Here is a 24,786-nt window from a genome sequence, read left to right on the forward strand (position 1 = left end):
CCAGTCGTCCAGGTAAGGAAAGACTTGAAAACCATGGGATCAGAGAGATGTGCCACTACAATCAGGCACTTCGTGAAGACTCTGGGAGAAGATAACAGGTCGAAAGGAAGGACCTTGTACTAATAGTGACACTGATTCACTTGAAAGCCGAGATATGGCCTGGAAGCCAGATGGATTGGAATATGAGTACAGGCTTCCTTAAGATCCAGAGAATATAGCCAGTCGTTCTGATTAGAGATTGACACGGGGAAAAAATCTGTCCCCGTCACTGCACCGTCCCCGGCCCACCATCCTCTGCACCGCCCCGTCACCGCCGTTCCCTTCACCGCCCCGTCACCGCCATCCCTTTCACCGCCCCGTCACCGCCACTGCCATCTCATTCACCGCCCCGTTACCGTCCCTGCAGCATCCATATAAGCCTCAGTACTGCAAAACACCATGAAGACAGAAGAGAGTTCTGCCACTACTACTACTGCACTGAGAATCTGTTTCAGTGCCTCTGCCCTGTAGTAAAAACAGAACATAAAATAAATCAATTAACTTGTCCTCCCTTGCAATGACGTGTCCCCCATGTTCACCTATAGCTCGAATCAGATCAATTGTGCACACTAAAAATGCAGGAAGATCTGGAACGTGAGCGCAGGCAGGCAGTGATACAAAAACAGCAGACACCCGACCAATTGCAGTGTTCCGCCATCTCTCTCCCGCCATCTCACCTTAGATGTAGAGTATGCCGGCTTTCTTTTTCGCCCAGTCGCACGTGTGGGTGCTCATTTGTTCAATATTCTCCTCTGACGCAACCGGAAACAGGAAGTTGTAAGAGAGGAGAAGATTGATCAAATCAAGCAGCCGCGCAAGCGCAGCTTTTTGAACGCGTGCAGCTGGGCGAAAAAGAAAGCTGGCATACTCTAACATAGTAACATAGTAGATGACGGCAGATAAAGACCCGAATGGTCCATCCAGTCTGCCCAACCTGATTCAATTTAAAAAATTTTTTTTTTTTTTTTCTTTTTTTTTCTCTACATCAGTGTTTTTCAACCTTTTTACACCCGTGAACCGGCAGAAATAAAAGAATTATTTTGTGGACCGGCAAACTACTAGGACTAAAATTTTAAAACCCTGTTTCCGCCCCATCTCCGCAAGCTCGGTCATCTCAGTAACTATAGAAAAATAGACAAATATAGTGCAAAATATAGACAGCAGATATAATTTCTCAAAACTGACACATTTTGATCACTAAATTGAAAATAAAATCATTTTTCCTACCTTTGCTGTCTGGTGATTGATTTCATGAGTCTCTGGTTGCGTTTCCTTCTGTCTGTGTATCCTTTCTTTCATTTCTTTCTTTCTGCACTCAGGCCCAAGAATTGTCCCTTTCTATTTCCTCCCTCTTTCCTTCCTATGTCCTTAGTGCCCCCGGTGCCTCCTTCCCATGTCTTTAGTGCCCCCAGTGCCTCCTTCCCATGTCCTTAGTGCCCCTTCCTGTCTTTAGTGCCCCCAGTGCCTCCTTCCCATGTCTTTAGTGCCCCAGTGCCTCCTTCCCATGTCCTTAGTGCCCCTTCCTGTCTTTAGTGCCCCCAGTGCCTCCTTCCCATGTCTTTAGTGCTCCCAGTGCCTCCTTCCCATGTCTTTAGTGTCCCCAGTGCCTCCTTCCCATGTCTTTAGTGTCCCCAGTGCCTCCTTCCCATGTCCTTAGTGCCCCTTCCTGTCTTTAGTGCCCCCAGTGCCTCCTTCCCGTGTCTTTAGTGCCCCTTTCTGTCTTTAGTGCCCCCAGTGCCTCCTTCCTATGTCCCTCTCACTGCCTTTCACACTTTGTCCCACCCCCACCCCCGAATCCTGCCTGCCTGCCTACCTTTCTCCCTCCCTAGCCAAAGCCAGCCTGCTGCCTCCCTGCCGCTCAAAAAAAAAAAAAAAAAAGCCTCCTTCCTTTTCCCCTACTCTTACCGCCATGTTCATGCTGTAGCTACTAAAGCCGACAGGAAGTCTTTCCGACTCAATTCTGAAGTCTGAGAGGACGTTCTGGGCCAGCCAGGCAGCGATTGGCTGGCCCAGAACGTCCTCTCCGACGTCAGAAAGACTTCCTGTCGGCTTTAGTAGCTGTAGCATGAGCATGGCGGTAAGAGCAGGGGAAAAGGAAGGAGGCTTTTTTTTTTTTTTTTTTTCTTTCGCGCGGACCGGCAGAAATCAACCGGCGGTAAGGAGGGAGGAAGGGAGATGGCGGGGACCGTGTGATCCTTGATTGCCTCACTGTGGGGACAAGTCCATTCACGGGGCGGTGAATGGCCTTGTCCCCGTCCCGCAGAGGCCACTATTTTTTCTTCCCCGTTTTGGCGGGTTACCGCCACCGTGTCATTCTCTAGTTCTGATCCAGAAGTGGATGAAGCAGGATGAGAGAAAGCATCTGGAATTTCTCTTTAACTAGAAATTTGTTGAGATGTCTGCGATCAAGAATGGGTCGCAGACCTCCCGTCTTTTTTGGAACTAAAAAATAGAGGGAGTAGAATCCCTGATGTTGCTGAGATAGAGGAACTTCTTCGATGGCATTTAGAAGAAGGAGGGATTAAACCTCCTGAAGAAGAAGAGAGAACTGTGCAGGATTCAAAACCGACTCTCTTGGAGGATGATCCGGAGGCAGGGTATGAAAATGGAGAGCACACCTTTGACGAATGATGTCTAGAACCCAGAGATCTGTAGTGATGAGCTCCCAACGGTTTATGTAATGTTGAAGCTGCCCTCCCATTAGCTGAGGCAGCGGTTGGAGAATGGGAACTGTGTCTATACTCCTGAGGAACACATCAAAAAGGCTGTGTAGACTTTTGTGGAGCAGCCGGTTGTTTAGGTTGCTGACGTGGTTGCTGCTTTTGTTTCCTAGATTGAGGAGGAGCAGGTCTAGCAGTATACCTACGCTGGTAAGAAGGAGCAGGCTTGAAAGCATGAGGAGCTTGAGGCTTCTTCTTCGGTTTGATCAATGTGTCCCAACGGGTCTCATGGGCAGAGAGCTTCTGAGTGGCCGTGTCCATAAATGGTCCAAAAAGCTCATCCCTGAAACAGGGAGTATTGGACAACCGATCCTGATGGTTAACATCCAACTCAGAGCCACAAAGCCATGAAAAGAGATGCATAGCCACCGACATGGGTGCTGCTCGTGAGGTGAGCTCAAAAGTATCATAAGTGGTGCGGACCATATATTTCCGCAGTTGGAAAGCAGAAGCAAGAAGCTGTTGGAACACCTATGACTTGTGTGACGGAATGTACTTTTGAAAAGCTGAAAACTGTTTGAGTAAAAAGAAAAGTGAAAATTATAATTACCAGCTCGATTGGCCAACATGGCATTCTAATAAAAACATTTGCAACTGTAATTAAAGGATATGCTCCTCCATACTTCTCGCCTGCGCTGCGAAAAAAGAATGGAGTTTCTATATACATTAGATCATCTCTCACGAGTACTCTCATAACTAATGAATCTGACAAAGAGGGGAGATGGTGTTTGGGGTATATTACGCTTTATAAAACACTTATTTTGTTGCTGAATGTATATGCACCTGTTGCGGATGATCCTGATTTCTACCGTTCCTTACAAAACATATTGCTGAAATATCCCAATGTTCCAATTATTATAGGGGGAGATCACAATCAACCACTGGATCTTTTTTTAGATAGGACCTCCACATGCCGTCCGGCTAAGTCCAAAACATTAGAAGAAATCAAAAGCCTTATGAGAAACTATAGCCTTATTGATCCCTGGAGAACCCTTAAACCTACAGCTTGGGAATGCACGCATTTCTCTGCTCCCCACAGTACTTATGCTAGATTGGACTATTTTTTGATTTCCTCACACTTATCCACAGACATTTTTAATGTTATTAACCATCCTATCCTTATCTCAGATCATGCACCAGTTTCACTGCTCTTAACTTTATCTTCAATACCACTTATAACTCGTCATTGGAGATTGAATAATAGTATTCTCTTAGATGACTCAATTACTGCCAAATTGGAAAAATTCACAGATGAATTTTTTCTTAATAATTCGGATCCATCTTTATCTCAAGCTACAATCTGGGAATCATATAAAGTTACACTGAGAGGGGAAATTATTAGCCTGATGGCTTGGAAACGTAAACAATCCAATAACCAATTGAAAGCTCTTGAATCAGACATATCCCTTCTTGAATCACAATTTTTTTCTAATCCAACGGACAAGATAACACACACACACCTTCTTAAAAAAAATATTAATACAATGTTATAGCATCTGCTTTTGCTAATAAAGATATATTTATTTTAAAATCTGGGCATTATATTGGAGGTAACAAGATGGGTAAATCTTTAGCTCAATATTTGAAAGGCAAAAATGAGAAGCATCATATCTCTTCTATTACTAATTCTTGAAACCAATCTATCACCGATTCGTTAGGAATTAGTACTGAGTTTGAAAATTTTTACTCTGACCTCTTTCAGTCGGAATCAGACTTGTCTCAGGAGGAAATTAATAATTACTTGACTACCATTGCACACCCAATTTTACCACTCCATCTCAAAGATGAATTGGACAGCCCGATTTCTGTGCAGGAAATTCAGTCCACAATCCAAACTCTTGCCTTGAATAAATCTCCTGGACCGGATGGCATCACTAGTGAGTTTTATAAAACCTTCTCCCTCCAATTAAGTCTATATCTATTACAGTATTATAATTTTATACACTCACACCCAGACTTGCAACGTAATTTCACGGAAGCCAATATAATAATATTCCCTAAACCTGACAGAGACCCTACTCGAGTAGGAAATTACAGACCGATCTCTTTGTTAAACGCTGATTATAAGATCCTGGCAAAAATCCTTGCAAACAGAATTAATAAGGTGATCCAATTATTAATACCTCCTGATCAAGTGGGATTTATTAAACAACGTTTCATTGGAGACAATCTACGAATCTTCCATAATATTTCGGGAATAGCCAAGACCATGGTAGAGCCTGTGGTGGGTCTTGCAATCGACACAGAAAAGGCTTTTGATCGGGTCGAGTGGCAGTTTCTGCTTCAGGTTCTGCGATGGTATAATTTTGGTGAGGAATTTATAACTTGGATACAAGCATTATATCGGAATCCATGCTCCAGAATATTAATAAATAATTCTCTCTCAAATCCGATTATCTTAAAAAGGGGAACAAGACAGGGTTGTCCTCTTTCGCCTCTTTTATTTAATTTATCGTCAGAACCCTTTTTATCCTCCATTAGACAATCTGAAGACATACAGGGAATTCCTACATCGCTTAGAGATTTTAAGATAGCGGCATATGCTGATGATATTATGCTTTTTCTTTAAAATCCTCGGCTATCTCTATCTGCCCTCATCCACACAACCAATTTATACTCTTCATTTTCTGGTTATAAAGTTAATTGGGGAAAGTCCGTTATTTTTCCTCTTAATGAACATGCCTCACAATCTGATATACAAGATTTCCAATTCTCGTGGTCTACCATGCCAATAAAATATCTCAGTACTTTTGTACACAAAGATCATGAGGTTATTATAAAATATAACATCACCAAATTAAAATATTTAATTAATCGTACTATTACTAATTGGTCACCACTATATATTACATGGTGGAGTCGTATTTCTGCTATAAAAATGATTTTATCACCTCAAATATTATTTAAACTCATCATGCTTCCTGGCTTATGTAAACCACAGCTATATAAATGGATAGATAAACAATTGAATTCTTTTATTTTGCAACGTAAAAGACCTAAAATAGCACTTAATAAATTACCGTAAAGGCTTCTAAATTTCATGGGGGGGTTAATTTAGCTTTTTTAGCGAAGAATGGCTCCTATTGGCTGTCCTATAATGCTTTAGAAGACTCAACTAATGATCCTTCTGGTTCACTCTAGAATCCTCAATATGCAATCCTGTACCTTTGCAGGCCCTCCCTACCATGTCATTACCCAAACATCTTAAACAATTCCCTCTTTTTACAGCGACACTTACTGCGATACGTGCGTTGGATAAAATAGCGGTTAATTCAATTTTTTCCCACAAAGATATGACACTTTGGAATAATGCCTCTCTAAAACATAACAAACGATGTTTCAATTGAAAGACATGGAGAGCTGCTGGTGTTTGGCAGGTTCGATCTTTATTTGATGGATCCGAATTATTATCCTTTTCTAAGTTCAGTGCTCATTTCCCGACGCTAGCGTCTAAAAGACATCAATGGTCAATTCTCACTTCTCTCCTTTCTACTTTACACTTCTCTGACTTTGCATGTCTATCCTCCTGGAGTACTCTGACCATTGCTATGGGTAAGGCTATGTCATTTTATTATAAGAAATTAAGAGAATCCTGTTATACCCCCTCTTCGGATATAGTTACTAGATGGTATAATGATCTCAATTGGCATCTGTCAGATAAAGATTGGTGTCAATTATGGTCTAAAACTAACAGACCCTAGTTATCAGCTAGTATGTCTCAATCTTTACTATTTGTAATGTGGAGAGCAGTTTGGACTCCATATAAAATGAAAAAAGCAAATCTTTCTTCTGAGGATAATTGCTGGCATTGTATGACATCTCAAGTAACGCTTAAACATATGCTTTTCTCCTGTCCTAAGATTCAACCATTTTGGGTCCAAATTTGGTCCTGTATTTGTGAGATAACTGCTTGTACTGCTGATCTTTCATTTGACATTATCATATTGCGTTCTTTATACCCATGCTTTCAACTTTGTACATGTGAAGGCAAATTGATTGATATCATGATCTCAATAAGCATCCAACAGGTTCTTCAGAATTGGAAATCGGCGTCTAGATTGAACTTTACCTTCTGGTGGAATTCCCTATGCTTATACAAACGTTTTGAACAGCATGCAGCAGAAAAATTACAATATCATCAGAAGATGTCCGTTCAATCTCTGTGGACCCCCATTGACGTTTACTTGCTCACGTTATAATTGCTTTAATTTTTATTTATTTATTTTTATGCTGTATGAGCTCTACATTGCACCACAAACTTTTGTGAATTGTTGCTGTTACTGAATGTTTCTCTTTCTTATGTTAATTTTCAATAAAAAGATTGGAACTAAAAAAAACAAAAAAAAAAAAACATTTGCCAAAATCTGTCCATCACCCTACCTTCTCTGCCAGGAGGTACCAACGCATAGACACTAGCTGCTGAAGACTTTTTAAAAGTAGATTCTACCACAAGAGACTCATAGAGGAGTTTGGTAAAACCTGGGAGAGGGACCACCCTGTACAAAGACTCCAACTTTTTAGGTGCCTCTGAAATAGAGTAATTTTGAGATTTTTGTAGAAAGTCTCCCTCAAGATGTCATGGAGCGGGAGCTTCAAGAGACCTTAGGAGGTTGGATGTAATTTAAAGCCTCCACGAATTGTTTACTATGTTTGGAGTCCGCTTCCAGCAGAATGGAAAGGTCCTCAGACATTTGACAAAGAAATCGTGAAAAAGAGGACCGCTCAGAAAAAGAAGTGGATCCTTGAAGAGAACGCTGAGGTGAATCTGAAGCAGGTGAATCCTCATCATCAGTGGAGAGTGGTTCCTGCTCAGTCTCCAAGTAAGTCCAAATCCTGAATGGAATAGGGTCGGTGTCGAAGACTCAGTGTCAAAGTCTCGAAGTGCTTGATCTTACAAGAAGCCTTCCAGGACCGCTCCGGAATTACCTATCTAGATGTTTGCATGGAGGACGACTAGTGCCAGGGAACTGGATCAATCTACTCCCATGTCGAATGCCTCCATACCGGTGCAGCATCAGATGGAGGTGCAGTTGGTGTCGTGAGTTGCTCAGACTGGACCCGCACTGGGAGAGTCGGTGTCGACATGGGCATAAGCGGCATCAGCACCAATAGTTGGAAATGCTCACCCAGATCCTCCCTAAGCAAATTATCAATCTTTTGCTTATGGGAGAGCACCGGTACCGTTGGCTTTTTCGCCAGTACCACTGGTGCGGTGCTCTGGTCCGGGGATAAGGAAGCCGATGTCAAGACACTCACCGAGATTGGGATCGGGTACTTACAGGACTTCTTTGAGGTTGGCATGACTTGACTCAATGCCATTTTGACCCGAGTCCCAAATGGATTAGGGGAAGGCTTCTTAGCTGGCATACTCACTGGATATTGCGACACTGGAGGTATCTCTGCCGGTGTCAAAATGCACAGTGTAATCTTGGTCTTAGGTGTCAGTAGCGATGTTGGCTCCCCTTTCATAGTGACACTGAACAATCGTTGCTGTTGAAGAAGGCAGTTTTCAAAGATCTCTTCTGAAGCGAGGGACAATGTGAACAGGTTTCGGGATGGTACTCTGGCCCTAAACACTGGAGACACCAGTGATGTGGGTCAGTCACAAAGATGGGCTGAGCACAGCGACCGCACTTCTTGAATCCCATCAGTGGGCATGACATTGACGTAAACACCACCTAGGCCAAATTGAAATTGGTGGCCAAGGTGGACAAACAGACCTGCCGGGCCAAAACCCGCGAGGGATAAAAATAACTAATTTTTTTTTTTTTAACCGAAGGCAGGGCAAAGAAAGAAAATAAAAACTAACATGAAAATGACTATAAAGTCACAAACGTTGAGAGCGGAAAGGCAAAGATAATTCAATGGCCATTGAAAACGCATCTTCTTAGCTCCACGGAAACTAAGAAACTGAGGGACTGCGAGCATTCATGGTGTGGGCTAATCACAAACTTTCTAAACTCTTAAAGTTGCGATCCACTTTCCAAGTGTCCATACCGGGGCTCCGTCGGTGATGTCACCCATGTAAGAGAATATGCTGTCTGCTTGTCCTGGGATAAACTGATAACCAAGATTATAAACTATACTAAGTTCTGACAACGTAAGTGCGCGGAGGCAAGTTCGTGAACTTGTCAGACCTCGTATGCAAAGGATATGCAATCTGCTAGCCAGAATAGCACAGTTACTTACCGTAACAGGTGTTATCCAGGGACAGCAGGCAGCTATTCTCATATGTGGGTGACGTCGTCCATGGAGCCCAAATGCAGACAGGCTTTCTGGAAGCTTCTAAAAAGTCTTGTACAGGTTGAGAAAACTGAAGTGGAGTTATGTAGAGACTGCAGTTTGGGATGAAGTAGAGACCCTTGATTCTGTGTAAGCAGAGACAGAAAAACTGGTAGAAGGTATGGCTTTCTGCTGCTGAGTTGAAGTAGAAGGGAGTACCAAGGTTGTCTCGGCCACCTAGGAGCTATCAGAATCATGGTGGCATGATCGTTCTTCAGCTTGAGAATAGTCTTGAGGATAAGAGGGAATGGAGGGAACGCATACATGAAGAGATTCGTCCATTCCAATAGAAAAGCATCTGCCTCGAGGCGTTGAGGAGAATATATCCTGGAGCAGAACTGAGGCAGTTTGTGGTTGTGGGGAGATGCAAAGAGATCTGAGGAGTTCCCCACAGAGAAAATATGTGATGAAAAGGTGAGGAATTGAGTGTCCATTCGTGAGGTTGCAGAAAATGACTCAATTTGTCCGCCAGTTTTTCTCTCATTGGATGTATACAGCTTTGAGGAAGGTGTTGTGGAGGATTGCCCAGTCCCAAACCTTTAGAGCTTCTTGACAAAGGGAAAGAGATCTCGTCCCTCTCCGCTTGTTGACATAATAAATGATGACTTGGTTGTCCATTCGAATGAGGACTACCTGGTCGTGAAGAAGATGTTGAAAAGCTTTGAGAGCATTGAAGATCGCTCTGAGTTCCAACAGTGCTGGACAAATGACCTTCAGTCCGGAGACCATCGAGATGAGCCCCCCAAGCGTAGGTCGAGGAATCTATCGTGAGGACCTTCTGATGAGAGGGCGTCTGAAACAGTAAACCTCTGGAGAGATTGGAAGAGAGCATCCACCAGCAGAGAGACTGTCTCAAAGAAGGAGTGACTGTAATGTGTCGAGAGAGTGGTTCGCAAGCCTGCGTTCACTGAGATGTCAGGGTCCACTGAGGAATTCTGAAGGGAAGACTGGCAAAAGAAGTCATGTGAACTATTGAGGCCATGTGACCTAGTAGTACTATCATGTGTCTCGCTTAGAATGAAGAATGGGAAGACACTTTGTGACAGAGCTGAAGAGCATCCAGACATTGTTGAGGAAGGAACACTCTGAGTGGATAGTGACCAGAACAGCTCCGATGAACTGCAGATTCTGAGAGGGCTGAATTTGGTATTTGGGAAAGTTAATTTCGAATCCCAAGATTTGTAGGAACCACGTAGTCCATTGGGTCGCTACAATAACCCCCTGAGATGTTGAATCTTTGATGAGCCAGTTATTTAGGTAGGAAAAACCTCTAGACCATGGTTCCTTATAGCTGCTGCAACCACCCGTAGGCACTTGGTGAACACTCTGGGAGATTATGCAAGGCCAAAGGGTAGCACTCTGTAATGAAAATGCAGATTTCCCACCTGAAATCGGAGATAATGATGGGTGGCCAGATTAATGGGAATGTGAGTGTAAGCCTCCTTGAGATCTAAAGAACATAACCAATCATTCTGATCTAGAAGGGGATAGAAGGATGCCAGGGACAGCATGCAAAATTTTTCTTGACTAAAAATTTGTTGAGCCCTTAGATCCAGAATGGGTCGTAGATCACCTGTCTTCTTTGGAACTAGGAACTAACAGGAGTAAAAACCCCTGCTCTACTGTTCCTGAAGAACTTCCTCGATGGCACGGAGATGAAGCAGAGCTTGAGCTTCCTGAAGAAGAAGGGCGGTCTGGGATGGATTGGAAGGATACTCTCTTGGAGGAAGCTCTGGAAGAACCTGAGTGAAATGAAGATAGTATCCTTCACTGATTATTGATAACACCCAGAGGTCAGATGTAATGGTCTCCCATCGATGGTAAAAATGATGGAGATGACCTCCTATGGGAAAAAGGGAGGACAGAGGCAGAACAATGGAGGTTATGCTCTGTTTGAGACAGTCAAAAAGGCTGAGAAGCCCTGTGTGTAGCAGAAGGCTGAGATTTCTGCTGCTGTTGTTTCTTGGGAGATGCTCGAGTATAAAGAGCTGCCCTTGGAGGATAACGCCTCTGATAGGATGGAAGAGGTCGAGAAGGCTTTGCAGGAGCTGGCTTAGGCCTTGGTCCGACTATGGTGAGAGAAGGCACGAAGCGAACTAAGTTCAGCGCAGAGCGTCAAAGACGGATTTTTCGGCTCCTCAGAAAACTGAGAACTGAGGAGACTTGCCCTAAGCTGAGCGAGAAGGCACTCGTGCATGTGCAGTGCAGCAGACTCAAAACTTCTGAGTTTCTTCAAGCAAGTCAGCTTGCGAGGCTGTCTGCATCCAGGCTCCGTGGATGACGTCACCCACATGTGAGAATAGGCTGCCTGCTTGTCCTGGGATAAGTTCTCTTAGTAAACGGAACTTCCCATTTGTTAGGATCAAAGAAGAAAAACACTTGCATTGTGGTCCTATGTGATTTGATTCAATCCATGTAATAGGCAAGAGCTCTTTTACAGTCCATGGTATGGAAAGCTGACTCTCTAGGATGTGCATGTGGTTTTGAAAGAAAACGGGTAAAACAATGGATTGGTTGAGATGAAATTCAGCGACTACTTTCAGTAAAAACTTTGGATAAGTAGAGGACAACTTTGTTATGATAAAATCTGCTATAGGGTGTATTCAATACCAGTGTTTGTAATTTGCTGACTCGATGTACAGAAGAAGTAAGTGCAATCAGGAAAGACCCCTGCAGAGGTCATAGGCATAGGGACTGGGCAAATTCTGCCCTTCCCCCATGGGCCGCAATGCATGCAAAACACAGCAGCACACCTGACAGCCATCTACCACAAATAAGGAATGAATCCACAAACTCCTGCTCTGGGGAGCCCATCTGAGTGGTTTTCTTGCAAGTGCTAAAAATAACTTTAATTCTAAATCGGGAAAATCATGATGGTCACCACAGGTGCCGATTTTGACTAAAAATAGCTGGGAAAATTATCAAAGCCCTCAAAAACGGTGATTTTATGATTTAGGGGTGGGGTAGGATATGCAGGAAACCTCCCAAAACCCCCTTTTTAAGACCCCCCAAAATCAATGATTCAGGCTGCACTCACTGTAATGTGCTGACTGGTAAAACACTGCTGAGAGAGCTGAAACAGCTTAGGAAGCAGGCAAGCTTGATTGGAAATCTTCGGACTGCCCCACCAGTTGGACATCAATGGCTGGGACCTCCGCCACCCCCAGACACGCTGCATAGACACCTGGTGGAGGAACACAGTCTGGCCCCGATCCTGGGGATGCCTCCATGGAGCCACGCAGCCTGCGCTTGACCTACTAGTGGACAAACCTGGGATGGGCAAGCTCCCAAGGGAACAGTTCCAGAGCCCCAATTTGATGTGCAGGCTGTCCAGAGGGTGTACTGACAGAGAATGAACCCCTGGAAGCAGCCTTTTCCCAAAGGTCTGCAATGTCCTCACAGGGAACCTCTGCAGGACGAGGACGAAAACTATGAAAAAAAACCCTGAACTTTAAAGAAAATAAACATGAGCAGAAAAGATAAGCTCCTACAGCCTGGCTTGTAGGAAGGAAAACTGTTCAAGAGGGGCCAGTGCTAAGGTGGAGGGGTGGAGCTAAAGTCTGTGAAATTTGAGGCTTCCTACAAAGTCCTGGCGGGTATATGGAATTAACCCAGTCGTCCTGGAATAAAGTGGGATTGTACAAGACTATCTGCTGCAATGGCCCAGTGGCACCCTATGGTAAAACTGTAAAATCCATTTTCTGAAATATGTTTACAGTAATATAATAATAATAATAATAATTTTATTCTTATATACCGCCATACCCATATCTAATCATTTAATATATTACCATATTATTTCATTTTATTATTCTTTCTATACCAACAGAAAACTTTGTTACTGCTCCATTAAAACTGCTCCCTCCCCTCTCTAGAGTAAAGACATACACACATAAAGGTTGCAAAGAATTATAGATCCATGCTCCACATGCTTTTCCCACAATAATAAAATTGGACGTAAACATGAATGACATCTCTACAAGATTTCCATCTGCCCACTGCATAATTAAATCTAGAGCAACAGAACATTTTTCAAATGAAGGAAATCAGCAAATATCACACAGTATGATACCAGGCTCCATAAAATACATACAGTAGACTCTCAGTTATCTGGCACCCATGGGGATTGGTAGATGCCAGATAACTGTAGTTTCTGGTTGCTTGAGAGTTATTCTAAAAATACTGTAGTTTTGTCTCCCTTCCCCTATCATCCCCCCACCCCCACTTGTAGTCCAGCATCTGTTCCTCCCTTTGGACTGGGTCACATTCTCTCCCCTCCTTCTCCCCCCACATGGGTCCAGCATCCATCCATCTCCCCTTGCCTGCAAACCCCCCCCCACACTTCTGGTCTCCCTCCCTCTGCCCGGGTCCTGCCTCCTGGACCCCCCCTCCTCACTTACTGAAGCAGCAGCAGTGGCAACTGGTCAGTAGGGGGCAGCGCTGTAAACAGGAGGATGCTTGCGGCCAGCCCCAGCAGGGTATTTCCTCTGCTGCATCAGAAGTGACACAGCAGAGGAAAGGCCCTGATGGGGCTGACCACAAGCAGCTTGATTACAGCACTGTCTCTGCTGACCGGCTGCCGCTGCTGTTCCTGGTGAGGGAGGGAAGGGGGTGGCGGCTCAGGACCACTGCCACTGCTTCTTTGGGGGTGTTGGTGGCTCAGTTGCCGCTGCTGCTTCGGGGCTGGAGAGACGGGGGTTGGTGGCTCAGGATCGTTGCTGCTGCTACTTCGGGGCTGGAGGGAAGGGGGTTGGTGGCTCAGGATTGTTGCTGCTGCTTTGGGGCTGTAGGGAGGGAGAGGGCTGGTGGCTCAGGGCTGCTGCTACTTCTTCGGGGCTGGAGGGAGGGATGGTGTTGGTGGCTCAGGACTGCTGCTGCTTTGGGCACTGGAGGGAGGACAATTTTTTTGCCAGCAATTTTTTGGGGCCAGTTGGGTAATTTACTGTAATTATAAAATTCTGCCTTTATAAAACACTCAGCTCAAAGACTGTAGCATCTCAGCAGACTTATTTTCTCCACATTCTCCACCCATGGCAACTGGGACATGTGAAAATATTGTAACAGTGGATACACTACAAAATTTCATTACACATTCAAATGTCATTGTTAAGCACCATCACATTGATTTATATATATTAAAAATGAATTTTGAAATATGAAAACTACTTACTACTGCATGTGAAGTACTTGAAGACAGTATTGAGGTAGAGGAAAGGCTGCTGTTGTGATTATTAGCTAATGTACTGTAAAAACAAAAAAAAGATTACAATTATAAAGGATCACAATTTTAAGAACCATGCCAAATAGAGGCCTTTTTCAATATAATCAATGTTGGTTTAGTACACAGTTCAAGACAACATGGTTCCACCATTACAATAAACCAGCAAAATAAATATTAAAAAATGATGATGTACCATATATACTTGAATATAAATTGAGATTTTTGGGCCATAAAAATGGCCCAAAAATGGAGGTCTCAGTTTATATTTGGGTCAGTGCCCACCAGCCCCCCTCCCAGACCTGTTGCAGACCTCCACCGGGCCTGCAATATCACCTGGTGATTCATCAGTGGGCCGGGATAGGAGGGATCTCTCCTGCCTTCTGTCCCGGCTGACTAACAATTCTCATCTCCTTCCCGTCTCTCCGATTTAAAAAATGGTACCTTTTTAAAATCCCTGGTGGTCCAGCTGTGAACTGGGGTAGAAGCAATCTTTCTATGCTCCTGCTCCATGCAGAGCTGCTATATGAATGGCTGCTGCAAGTTCTCACAGCAACCTTGCAGATCCCACAGTCCCAGGATTCTGACTGGCAAGTTTTCTATTTGTGGTAGGAAACTGCCCAGAATCAGGAGAGAGACAGATTTCAGTCTCAGTTTAAGACAGAAAGCACCAAGGTAAAAAAAAGTTAAAGGATAAAATACAACAGTTAACTACTTTCTTTTTTCACTTAATGACATAGTTAACTGTTGTATTTTATCCTCAACTTTTTTTTTATCTTGGTGCCTTTCTTCTGTCTTAAACTGAGACCGCAATCTGTCTCTCTCTTGATTCTGGGCAGTTTCCTGCCACTAACAGAAAACCTGCCAGTGAGAATCCTTAACATCCTTTGCATGGCGCTCCATCTGCAGCTATCTTACCAAATAAGAAACTTTTCTATAGAAAAAGTCCCATTAATTGGGAGCTGTGATCTCGGGTTTGCTGCAGTGATGCGATGCCAGTAAGAGATAGGAACTAAAGCTCCCTTACCATGATATCATTAAGTGCCCCCTTTCTTGTCAGCCTGACAGAAAATATCACATAACAATTCCTTATTAGAATGCATTTTAGAATTACATGACCCCAACAGAACCATCAAGCATGCCAAGCACCAGTGGGGGGGGGGGGGCTATGCCCCCCTTTTCAAATCTTGACAGCACCAGTTTATGTGGAGGCAGGAAAAGACAATCATGGGTGGGTGAAGAGAAAGGAAAGAAGCACCAGTTTGGGGGGGGGGGCGAGGATGGCTATGTCCCCTCTCTTTCAAACCTTAGTCATCCGATGAAGCATAAGAAGGAGAAGAAGACCATGGGTGGGTGAAGGAAAAGGTAAGAAGCACCAATGGAGAGAGGGGACTATTCCGTCCCCCACCCCAGTTTTAAATCTCGCAGCTTCAGCAAGGTAAGTGCTCACCATTACAACGGTTGCGATGAAACATCTGAGGTTAAAAGGCCATGCTGAACTGTCCACACTGAAAACAGCTGTGCTGAACTGGCCATGCTGAATTGTGAATTGTCCTAGATCCCCTTTGACTGCCTCTCGAGCCCAATGCACCAAAGATCTGAATCCCCATTGGATCAAGCGCAGACAAACGGTGGAACATAAACAGCCCCAAATTCTGGAAAAAACTATTGCAGATCCATGCAGCCTGTGCTCAAGCCCACTGCAAATGAACCTGGAACAAGCCTTGCTCCCAAGGGAATGGTCCCTGAGTCCCAAAACTGTTAGTGCAAACACTGTTACTTCAGGCTGTCCAAGTGGGTGCACTGCAAAGTAGTCTGCCCCTTGTAAGCAGTCCTCAACCTCAGAATCTGCGCTGTCCCACAGCCAAAGCTATTCAATATATTTATAAATGATCTAGAAACAGGGATGAAATGCGAAGTAATAAAATTCACAGACGACACCAAACTATTTAATGGGGCTAGGACTCTAGAAGACTGCGAAAATTTACAAAGGGACCTGAACAAACTAGGGGAGTGGGCGAAGAGATGGCAGATGAAGTTTAATGTAGAGAAATGTAAAGTCTTGCACGTGTAACCTGAGGTACAGCTACACGATTGGAGGGCTGTCATTGAGTGAGAGTACCCAAGAAAGGGACTTGGGGGTAATAGTGGACAAGACAATGAAGCTGTCGGCACAGTGCGCAGCGGCCGCTAAGAAAGCGAATAGAATGCTAGGTATAATCAAGAAGGGTATTACAACCAGAACAAAAGAAGTTATCCTGCCGTTGTATCGGGCGATGGTGCGCCCGCATCTGGAGTACTGCATCCAATATTGGTCGCCGTACCTAAAGAAGGATATGGTGATACTCAAGAGGGTTCAGAAGAGAGCGACATGCTTGATAAAGGGTATGGAAATCCTTTCATACGCTGAAAGATTGGAGAAACTGGGGCTCTTTTCCCTGGAGAAGCGGAGACTTAGAGGGGATATGATAGAGACTTACAAGATAATGAAGGGCATAGAGAAAGTGGAGAGGGACAGATTTGTCAAACTTTTGAAGACTACAAGAACGAGAGGGCATTCGGAAAAATTAAAAGGGGATTCAAAACCAATGCTAGGAAGTTCTTCTTCACCTAGAGGGTGGTGGACACCTGCAATGCGCTTCCAGAAGGTGTGATAGGACAGAGTACGGTTTTGGGGTTCAAGAAGGGATTGGATGATTTCCTGAAGGAAAAGGGGATAAAAGGGTATAGATAGAGGATTACTATACAGGTCCTGGACCTGACGGGTTGCCGCGTGAGCGGACTGCTGGGCATGATGGACCTCTGGTCTGACCCAGCAGAGGCATTACTTATGTTCTTATGTTCTGTCCCACATAGGGGATCCTCTGCAGCACCGCAAGCTTCACAAACTTAGCAAAAAAAAGAATTTACATGAGAAAAACAAACAAACCATGAGCAGAAAAGACAAACTCCTACTGACTCATTTGTAGGAAGACAACTGAGGAGTTGAAGGACAGCCCAGAGTTAAGGGTGAAGGAGCAAAAAGAATGCAAATGAAGCTCTCTACAAGAGTTGTCATGAGAAGAGGTTGACTACCCACAAGTTCATGAATAGAGTGTCTGTCGTACTAAAAAGACATTTTAAATAAAATTGGGAAATCCAAGATTGTCACCACAGCAGCGTTTTGGCACCAGAAAGAGTCATAACAAACTTCCAAAAATTAAGACAAGGGGTTTTTGGAGGAAGGAGACCCTATAGAAAGCCCTAGAGGCCTTCAGAAGTCCAGTTCCTGAACCATAAGTTTCACAGAACTGCTTGGTGCTTTACCTGTATCAGTTTATACTGCAGATGGAAAATGGAGAAGAATTCTGCCTCAGACAAGCCTCTAAGATTCTTCAGCTGCTTGTCTCTTCGGGCTGCCTTTTAGACAGGCTCTGAGAGCTTGAAACCTTCGGCCCCACTAGCTCCTCATACATCTTTAGGGATGGGGACAAAGAGGGCACCTGCTACAGTCCTCTGGAGCAATACAGGGCCAACGAGTCTGCGCTGAAGTACCTGAAAAATCAGGGACAAACTGAGCTCCTGGGGAACCTGTCCCGAACTATCTAAGTATTACTGCAGGCTAGCTAGATAGGTGAACACAAGATTTGAGGCTTCTGGGTCAGACCAGTGGTCCATCGTGCCCAGCAGTTCGCTCACACGGCGGCCCCTAGGTCAAAGACCAGTGCCCCATTTGAGTCCAGCCCTACCTGCGTATGTTCTGTTCCAGCAGAAACCTATCCTGAATCCCTGAAGGGTGCTTTCCCCTACAACAGTCTCCAGAAGAGCACTCCAGTTTCTACCACTCTCTGGGTGAAGAAGAATTTCCCTACATTTGTACAGAATCTCTTCCCTTCTAACCTTAGTGAGTGCCCTCTCATTCTCTTCACCTTGGAGAGGGTGAACAATCTCTCTTTTTCTACCAAGACAATTCACTTCAATATCTTGAATGTTTTGATCATGCCCCCTCTCAGTCTCCTCTTTTCAAGGGAGAAGAGGCCCAGTTTTTCCAGCCTTTCACTGTACGGCAACTCCCTCAGTCCCTCAACCATTTTTGCCGCTCTTCTCTGGACCCTTTCGAGTAACACTATGTCCTTGTTCATGCACAGCGACAAGTGCTGGACGCAGCACTCCAGGTGGGTACGCACCATGGTCCGGTATAACGGCATGACAACCTCTTCAGATCTGTTCGTAATCCCCTTCCTAATCATTCCTAGCCTTGTTTGCCCCTGCCACCGCCGTGTGGACAGTTTCATCGACTTGTCCACAAGTACTCCAAAGTCTCCCTCCTGGGGGCTCTCTCCGAGTATAGCACCGGACATCCTGTATTCATGCATATAAATTTTGTTATCGACATGCATCACCTTGCACTTATCCACGTTGAACCTCATTTGCCATTGCGCATCCCATTCCTCGAGTGTATTTGTCTCGTATGTCTTCGCAATCCTTCTGTGCCCTCACTACTATGAATAACTTTGTATTGCCTGCAAATTTAATCACCTCATTCGTAGTGCCAATTTCTAGTCGTTCATAAACATGTTGAAGTGGTGAAAGGGTTGCTCTCCCCCCAGCTACAGCCCTCTGATTTCGAGACTGTATCCTCTCTCAGGCAGAGCTGTCCCAGGAATTCTAGGAACCTTTGAAGCACAGGTAGCCTCAACCATCAGACAAAAACCCCAAACTAATACATCTAATGCAAAGCAGATGAAAAGATACCTTCTCTTCTCGCTTAAGGAAATACTGAGGAACTGAGGCACTGCCCAGTGACACACGGAGACAGAGTAGAAAAATGTAGATGATGCCTTCTGCAAACCTGCAAAACTTGTCAAGCCTACTGTACCCTTTGCACTAGAATAAGCATTTTAATATTTGATTTGGTCTATACAATTTTGGTGTTGGAGGTCTCTTCTTTAGATTATTTTGTTGCTTTAAACCATTGTGTTGCTCTTTAGTAAGCTATGTTGTACAGCAAATTTAATAAACTGTAACTGTATCAAATCATTTAAACATTCAAAAACACAAGGAAATTGGCACTTATATGTTCAGGCTTATGCCATTTCTTACCTGCTGAGCTGTGACAGAGTAGTACTAGTCTGATCGCCAGTCTGAGGCAGGTTGGATTGTACTGCTGTTGTCGTGTGCTGTGATGCTGAAGGCAGAAGTGATGAGGTGGTGGATGCTGTGCTGGGAAAACCCCCTGCACTGGATACTGAGGGAGATGTTTCTATCTTAGATGGTGGCACTGATGAAGTAGCTGTAATAGTTCAAAGTGCTAATCATCAGAATACTTCAAAACATAAAATTAGAAGATAGTTTAACCTAATGTCAAAATGAATTCAAGAGATTTGATGCTTTATTATCCAAACTGGAGCAAATTGGTTTATAAATATGTGCATTCAGCTAGGTTTTCTTTTCAGATAGTTAAACCTCTCTACCTAGAGAAATTAGATGCCAAGCTAATTACCTTGCTTTTAAAAAATGTTGAAAATCTACTTAATTTGCAAATACTTGTTTAACTGATCAATTGATAGGATGAGGTACTATCTGTTTTATATAAGCAAAGATGTCTGTAGGCAAAAGTAACAGCTTGGTATTTTGCGTCAGGTCTAGGCTAATGTGATTTGGAACATAAGAATTGCCACTCCTGGGTCAGACCAGTGGTCCATCGTGCGCAGCAGTCCGCTCACGTGGCAGCCCTCTGGTCAAAGACCAGCGCCCTGAGACTAGCCCTACCTGAGTACGTTCCGGTTCAGCAGGAACTTGTCTAACTTTGTCTTGATCCCTGGAGGGATGACAGACTCCGGAAGAACATTCCAGTTTTCTACCACTCTGTGTAAGCCACATTGAACTGTAAAAGGCTAATGTGATATATAAATGTCATTACATGTAAATGTAAAATAATCTAGATTCTCAACCTTGGGAAAAAAGGCAATCCATGCAGAGATTTATGTTTTATCCTCTCATACAAAGAACACCTTGTATTCAGAAAAACATATTTGTAATACAAAAACTGTATGAAAAAAAACTCAATAGAAGATTAGGTTTATACCTTTGATAATCTGCTTTCTGTTAGACCCTGGAGGATGCCATACACTAAGTGTTTAATCCCAACCTGCAGTCCAGGTACTGCAGAAATCCACAACTTTTATGAGCACATGCTCCACTCCCTTAGCCTGAGAGTTAGTAAACAATCTCAGTTAAGTCCCAAAGCCAAGAACATACTTGGGAGTATAGGGAAAAATCCCCATCAACAAAAGTAATTCATGAATTGGTTTGCTCTGCAGAATATTAGCAAGTGATAAACAGGCACACATGCAACTCAGAAAAACATTGAGGAACAATGTATCACTAACCTTGTAGTGTGCAGTGAGCACCCCAAGAAAGGCCTCGGTAATGTGTATACTCGCAGAAACTCCCCACTCGCTAGAAAAGCTTCAAACATGTAATGAGAGTGACCGAGGCAGAAAGAAACAGGCTACTCCAAACACCTGAGTGAAGACTGAAAGGGCAGGTCATATGGAATCCTCTAGGGATTAACAGAAAGAAGATTATCGAAGGTATAAACCTAATCTTCCATTTGTTATGTCCCTTCAATATTCTATAAGCTAGGTAACATACCAAAGTCATAGTAGCTAGGGAGGGACAGAAGAGCATGCTCTCAAACCAGAGGTCCTGAAAATGGCATCAGAACGCGCTGCCACACCAACTCTGTAAAACCAGGCAAAAGTATGAAGAGAGGATCAAGAAGTCACCTTGCAAATTTCATCAGAATGAATTGCATGAGATTCCCCCCATGACGCAGCAACACTTCTATGTGCTTTAAGCGAGATTGGCAGCTGCTTGCCATGGGCGATGGTAGTCGCAGAAATGGCCATTCTAATCCATTGAGCAATCAAGGACTTGAACACTAGCCTACCACAGTGAGGCACAGAAGTGAGAACAAAAAAATGTGTAGACAGCCTGAACTCAATAGGCCTTTCCAAATAAAGGAGCAAAACACTCCGGACATCTAATCTGCGCAAGATCTGATCTTTGCACTCCGAACCTGTTAGATGAAATGCAGGCAACCTAACTTCCTGAATGACATGGAAAGCTGAGATCACCTTCGGCAAGAAGGAACAGTACAGAGGAACACCCACGTCCGTAATAAGGAGAAAGGAGTCCTTGCACAAAAGAGCATAAAGCTCCCAAATACAATGTGCTGAGACAATGAAGACCAGAAAAACCATCTTGATTGTTAGGTTCAGAAGAAATTCAACCTTTAGTGATTCAAAAGGGACCTCACCAAGGCCCGGCAAAACAAAGTTAAGATCCACGAAGGGAAAAGAAGACATAAGAACATAAGAATAGCCTTACTGGGTCAGACCAATGGTCCATGAAGCCCAGTAGCCTGTTCTCATGGTGGTCAATCCAGGTCCCTAGTACCTGGCCAAAACCTAAGCAGTAGCAACATTACATGCTACCGATCCAGGGCAAGCAGTGGCTTCTCACATGTGGGATGGAGGGAGAGTTGGCCATCATGAAAATAAATTTTGTAAAACTGTTTGGCCGAAATGCCCATTTCGTCTAGAATATAATTCCAGACAGTATTGAGATGTGAACGAGTGAACTGAGGACGAAGTGGCTGCTTTGTAGATTTCAACAATGGGAGTGGAACGCAAGAATGTAACTGAAGCTGCCATAGTCCAGACTTTATGTGCTGTAACACAATCCCTGAGCTGCAGCCCAGCCTGAACATAACAGAAGGAAATATAGGCCGCAAACCATGTGGAAATAGTTCTCTTGGTCACTGGGCGACCCAATCTGTTGGGATCAAAGGAGATGAACAATTGAGGAGATGTTTGGGATTGTAAGGCCGCCTCAACCATAACCCCTCCAAACCTTACATTTTGGGGGCTCGTCCATCCTTACAACGTTCTGTGTAGTTTAGTCCTTTGTAAATAACAAGCTAAGGCTCTTTTACAGTCCAAGGTATGAAGAGCTATTTCATCAGGGTGAGAATGAGGCTTTGGAAAGAAAACAGGCAGCTCAATTAACATAAGAACATAACATAAGAATTGCCACTGCTGGGTCAGATCAATGGTTCATCGTGCCTTGCAGTCCGCTCACACAGTGGCCCTTAGGTCAAAGACCAGTGCCCAAACTGAGACTAGCCTTACCTGCGTATGTTCTGGTTCAGCAGGAACTTGTCTAACTTTGTCTTGAATCTCTGGAGGGTGTTCCCCTATAACAGCTTCCGGAAGAGCATTTCAGTTTTTTATCACTCTATGGGTGAAGAAGAACTTCCTTACGCTTATAAGGAATCTATCCCCTTTTAACTTTAGAGAGTGCCCTCTCGTTCTCTCTACCTTGGAGAGGGTGAACAACCTGTCTTTATCTACTAAGTCTATTCCCTTCAGTATCTTGAATGTTTCGATCATGTCCCCTCTCAGCCTCCTCTTTTCAAGGGAGAAGAGGCCCAGTTTCTCTAATCTCTCACTGTATGGCAACTCCTCAAGCCCTTTAACCATTTTAGTTGCTCTTCTCTGGACCCTTTCGAGTAGTACAATGTCCTTCTTCATGTACAGCGACCAGTGCTGGACACAGTATTCCAGGTGAGGGCGTACCATGGCCCGGTACTGCGGCATGATAACCTTCTTCGATCTATTCGTGATTTCCTTCTTAATCATTTCCAGCATTCTGTTCGCCCATTTCGCCGCCTCCACACATTGCGCGGACAGCTTCATTGACTTGGCGACTAGTACTCCCAAGTCTCTTTCCTTGGGGGGGTCTCTCCAAGTACTACACCGGACATCATGTATTCGTGTATAAGATTTTTGTTACCGACTTACATCACCTCACACTTATCCATGTTAAACCTCATTTGTCATGTCACGGCCCATTTCTCAAGCGTGTTTATGTCACGTTGCAGGTCTTCGCAATCCTCCTGCGTCTTCACTACTCTGAATAACTTCATATCGTCTGCAAATTTAATTACCTCACTCATCATACCAACTTCCAGGTCATTTATAAATAAGTTGAAGAGCATAGGCCCAAGCACTGAACCCTGCGGCACTCTACTCGTGACACTTTTCCAGTCTCTGTTTCCTATCTGCCAGCCAGTTTTTAATCTATGTATTTCACCCTCAATTCCATGGCTCGCAATTTTTTGAAGTAGTCATCTTGCGGAACCTTGTCAAATGCATTCTGAAAATCCAAATATACAATGTCGATGGGTCATCCTTATATATCTGCCTGTTTATTCCCTCGAAGAAGTGCAGCAAGTTCGTTAAGCAAGATCTTCCTTTGCTGAAGCCGTGCTGGTTGGTCCTCATCAGATTGTGTCCGTCAAGGTGATCCATGATGCGGTCCTTTATCAGCACCTCTACCATCTTTCCCGGTACTGAGGTCAGACTCACTGGTCTGTAGTTTTCCGGATCTCACCTCGAACCTTTCTTGAAGATCGGTGTAACATTTGCCACTTTCCAGTCTTCCAGAATCCTTCCCGATTTGATTGACAGATTGGCTATTAGTTGAAGCAGTTCAGCTATAGCTCCTTTCAGTTCCTTGATTACCCTCGGATGGATGCCATCCGGTCCTGGGGATTTATCGTTTTTAAGCCTATCAATCTGTCTACATACCTCTTCTAGACTAACCGTCAACCCTGTCAGTTTCCCGTCTTCATTTCCTGCATATTGCCTGTCAGCTTCCAGTATGGCCACTTTTGGCAAGAATTTAGGATGGGTGCAGAGAACCACCTTATCATGGTATAAAACTGTAAAAGGTGGGTCTGACACCAACGCTTGAAGCTCACTCACTTGACGAGCAGAAGTGAAGGAGATTAAAAATACCACGTTCCAAGTGAGATATTTAAGATGAGCAGAAGACATTGGTTCCAATGGAGGCTTTATCAGTCTGATGAGAATAATATTAAGATCCCCAACCACTGAAGGCGGTTTGAGAGGTGGCCTGATGTTGAAAAGACCCTTCATAAATCTGGAAACAAGAGGATGAACTGCAAGAGATTTATTGTTGACTTGAACATGGAAAGCACTGATAGCACTAAGGTGAACTCTGACTTAAGTGGTTTTAAGGCCTTATTTGGATAAATGTAGAAGATATTCCAACACTGAAGGTATGGAGGAGGATGATGCATCGTGATGATGAAGATTACACCACGCTGAAAAACATGTCCACTTCTGTTGATAGCACTGCTGTGTAGTTTTTCTGGATGCTTTTAAAATGACTCTGACTGGATCAGAAAAATCAGCGTTTGCTGAGGTCAGGCTCAGAAGTACCAAGCTGTCAGGTGTAACGAATGCAGGTTGGGATGTAAAAGAGACTCTTGACTCTGAGTGAGATGGAAAGATGTGGAGGGTTATTGGATCTTTGACCTTGAGCTGAAGTAGAAGGGAGAACCATGGTTATCTGGGCCACTAAGGTGATTATGATTTTAAACAATGGATAGACCAACCAATGCATACAGCAGGTCATATTTTAGATCTGGTAGTTACCAAGTCTGAATCAAAT

At 44.0% G+C, this 24,786-nt stretch overlaps 1 protein-coding gene across 11 annotated transcripts in view; it reads right to left on the reverse strand.

Annotated features, from left to right (window-relative positions):
* The window catches only part of UBAP2 (ubiquitin associated protein 2), a 553,760-nt gene that overhangs the window by 180,318 nt on the left and 348,656 nt on the right, over positions 1–24,786 (reverse strand). For all 11 annotated transcript variants that reach the window (XR_004538612.1, XM_033935342.1, XM_033935354.1 and 8 more), the window contains 2 exons: positions 19,342–19,531; positions 14,212–14,284 (listed from right to left, as the gene is read on the reverse strand). Coding sequence is in view for 10 of the 11 variants with exons in the window: in XM_033935342.1 (XP_033791233.1) it covers positions 14,212–14,284; positions 19,342–19,531 (263 nt within the window). In the remaining variant the exon portion in view is untranslated. The remainder of the gene's footprint in view (positions 1–14,211; positions 14,285–19,341; positions 19,532–24,786) is intronic.

Source organism: Geotrypetes seraphini, chromosome 1 (genome assembly GCF_902459505.1).
Source record: "Geotrypetes seraphini chromosome 1, aGeoSer1.1, whole genome shotgun sequence".
NCBI lineage: Eukaryota > Metazoa > Chordata > Amphibia > Gymnophiona > Dermophiidae > Geotrypetes > Geotrypetes seraphini.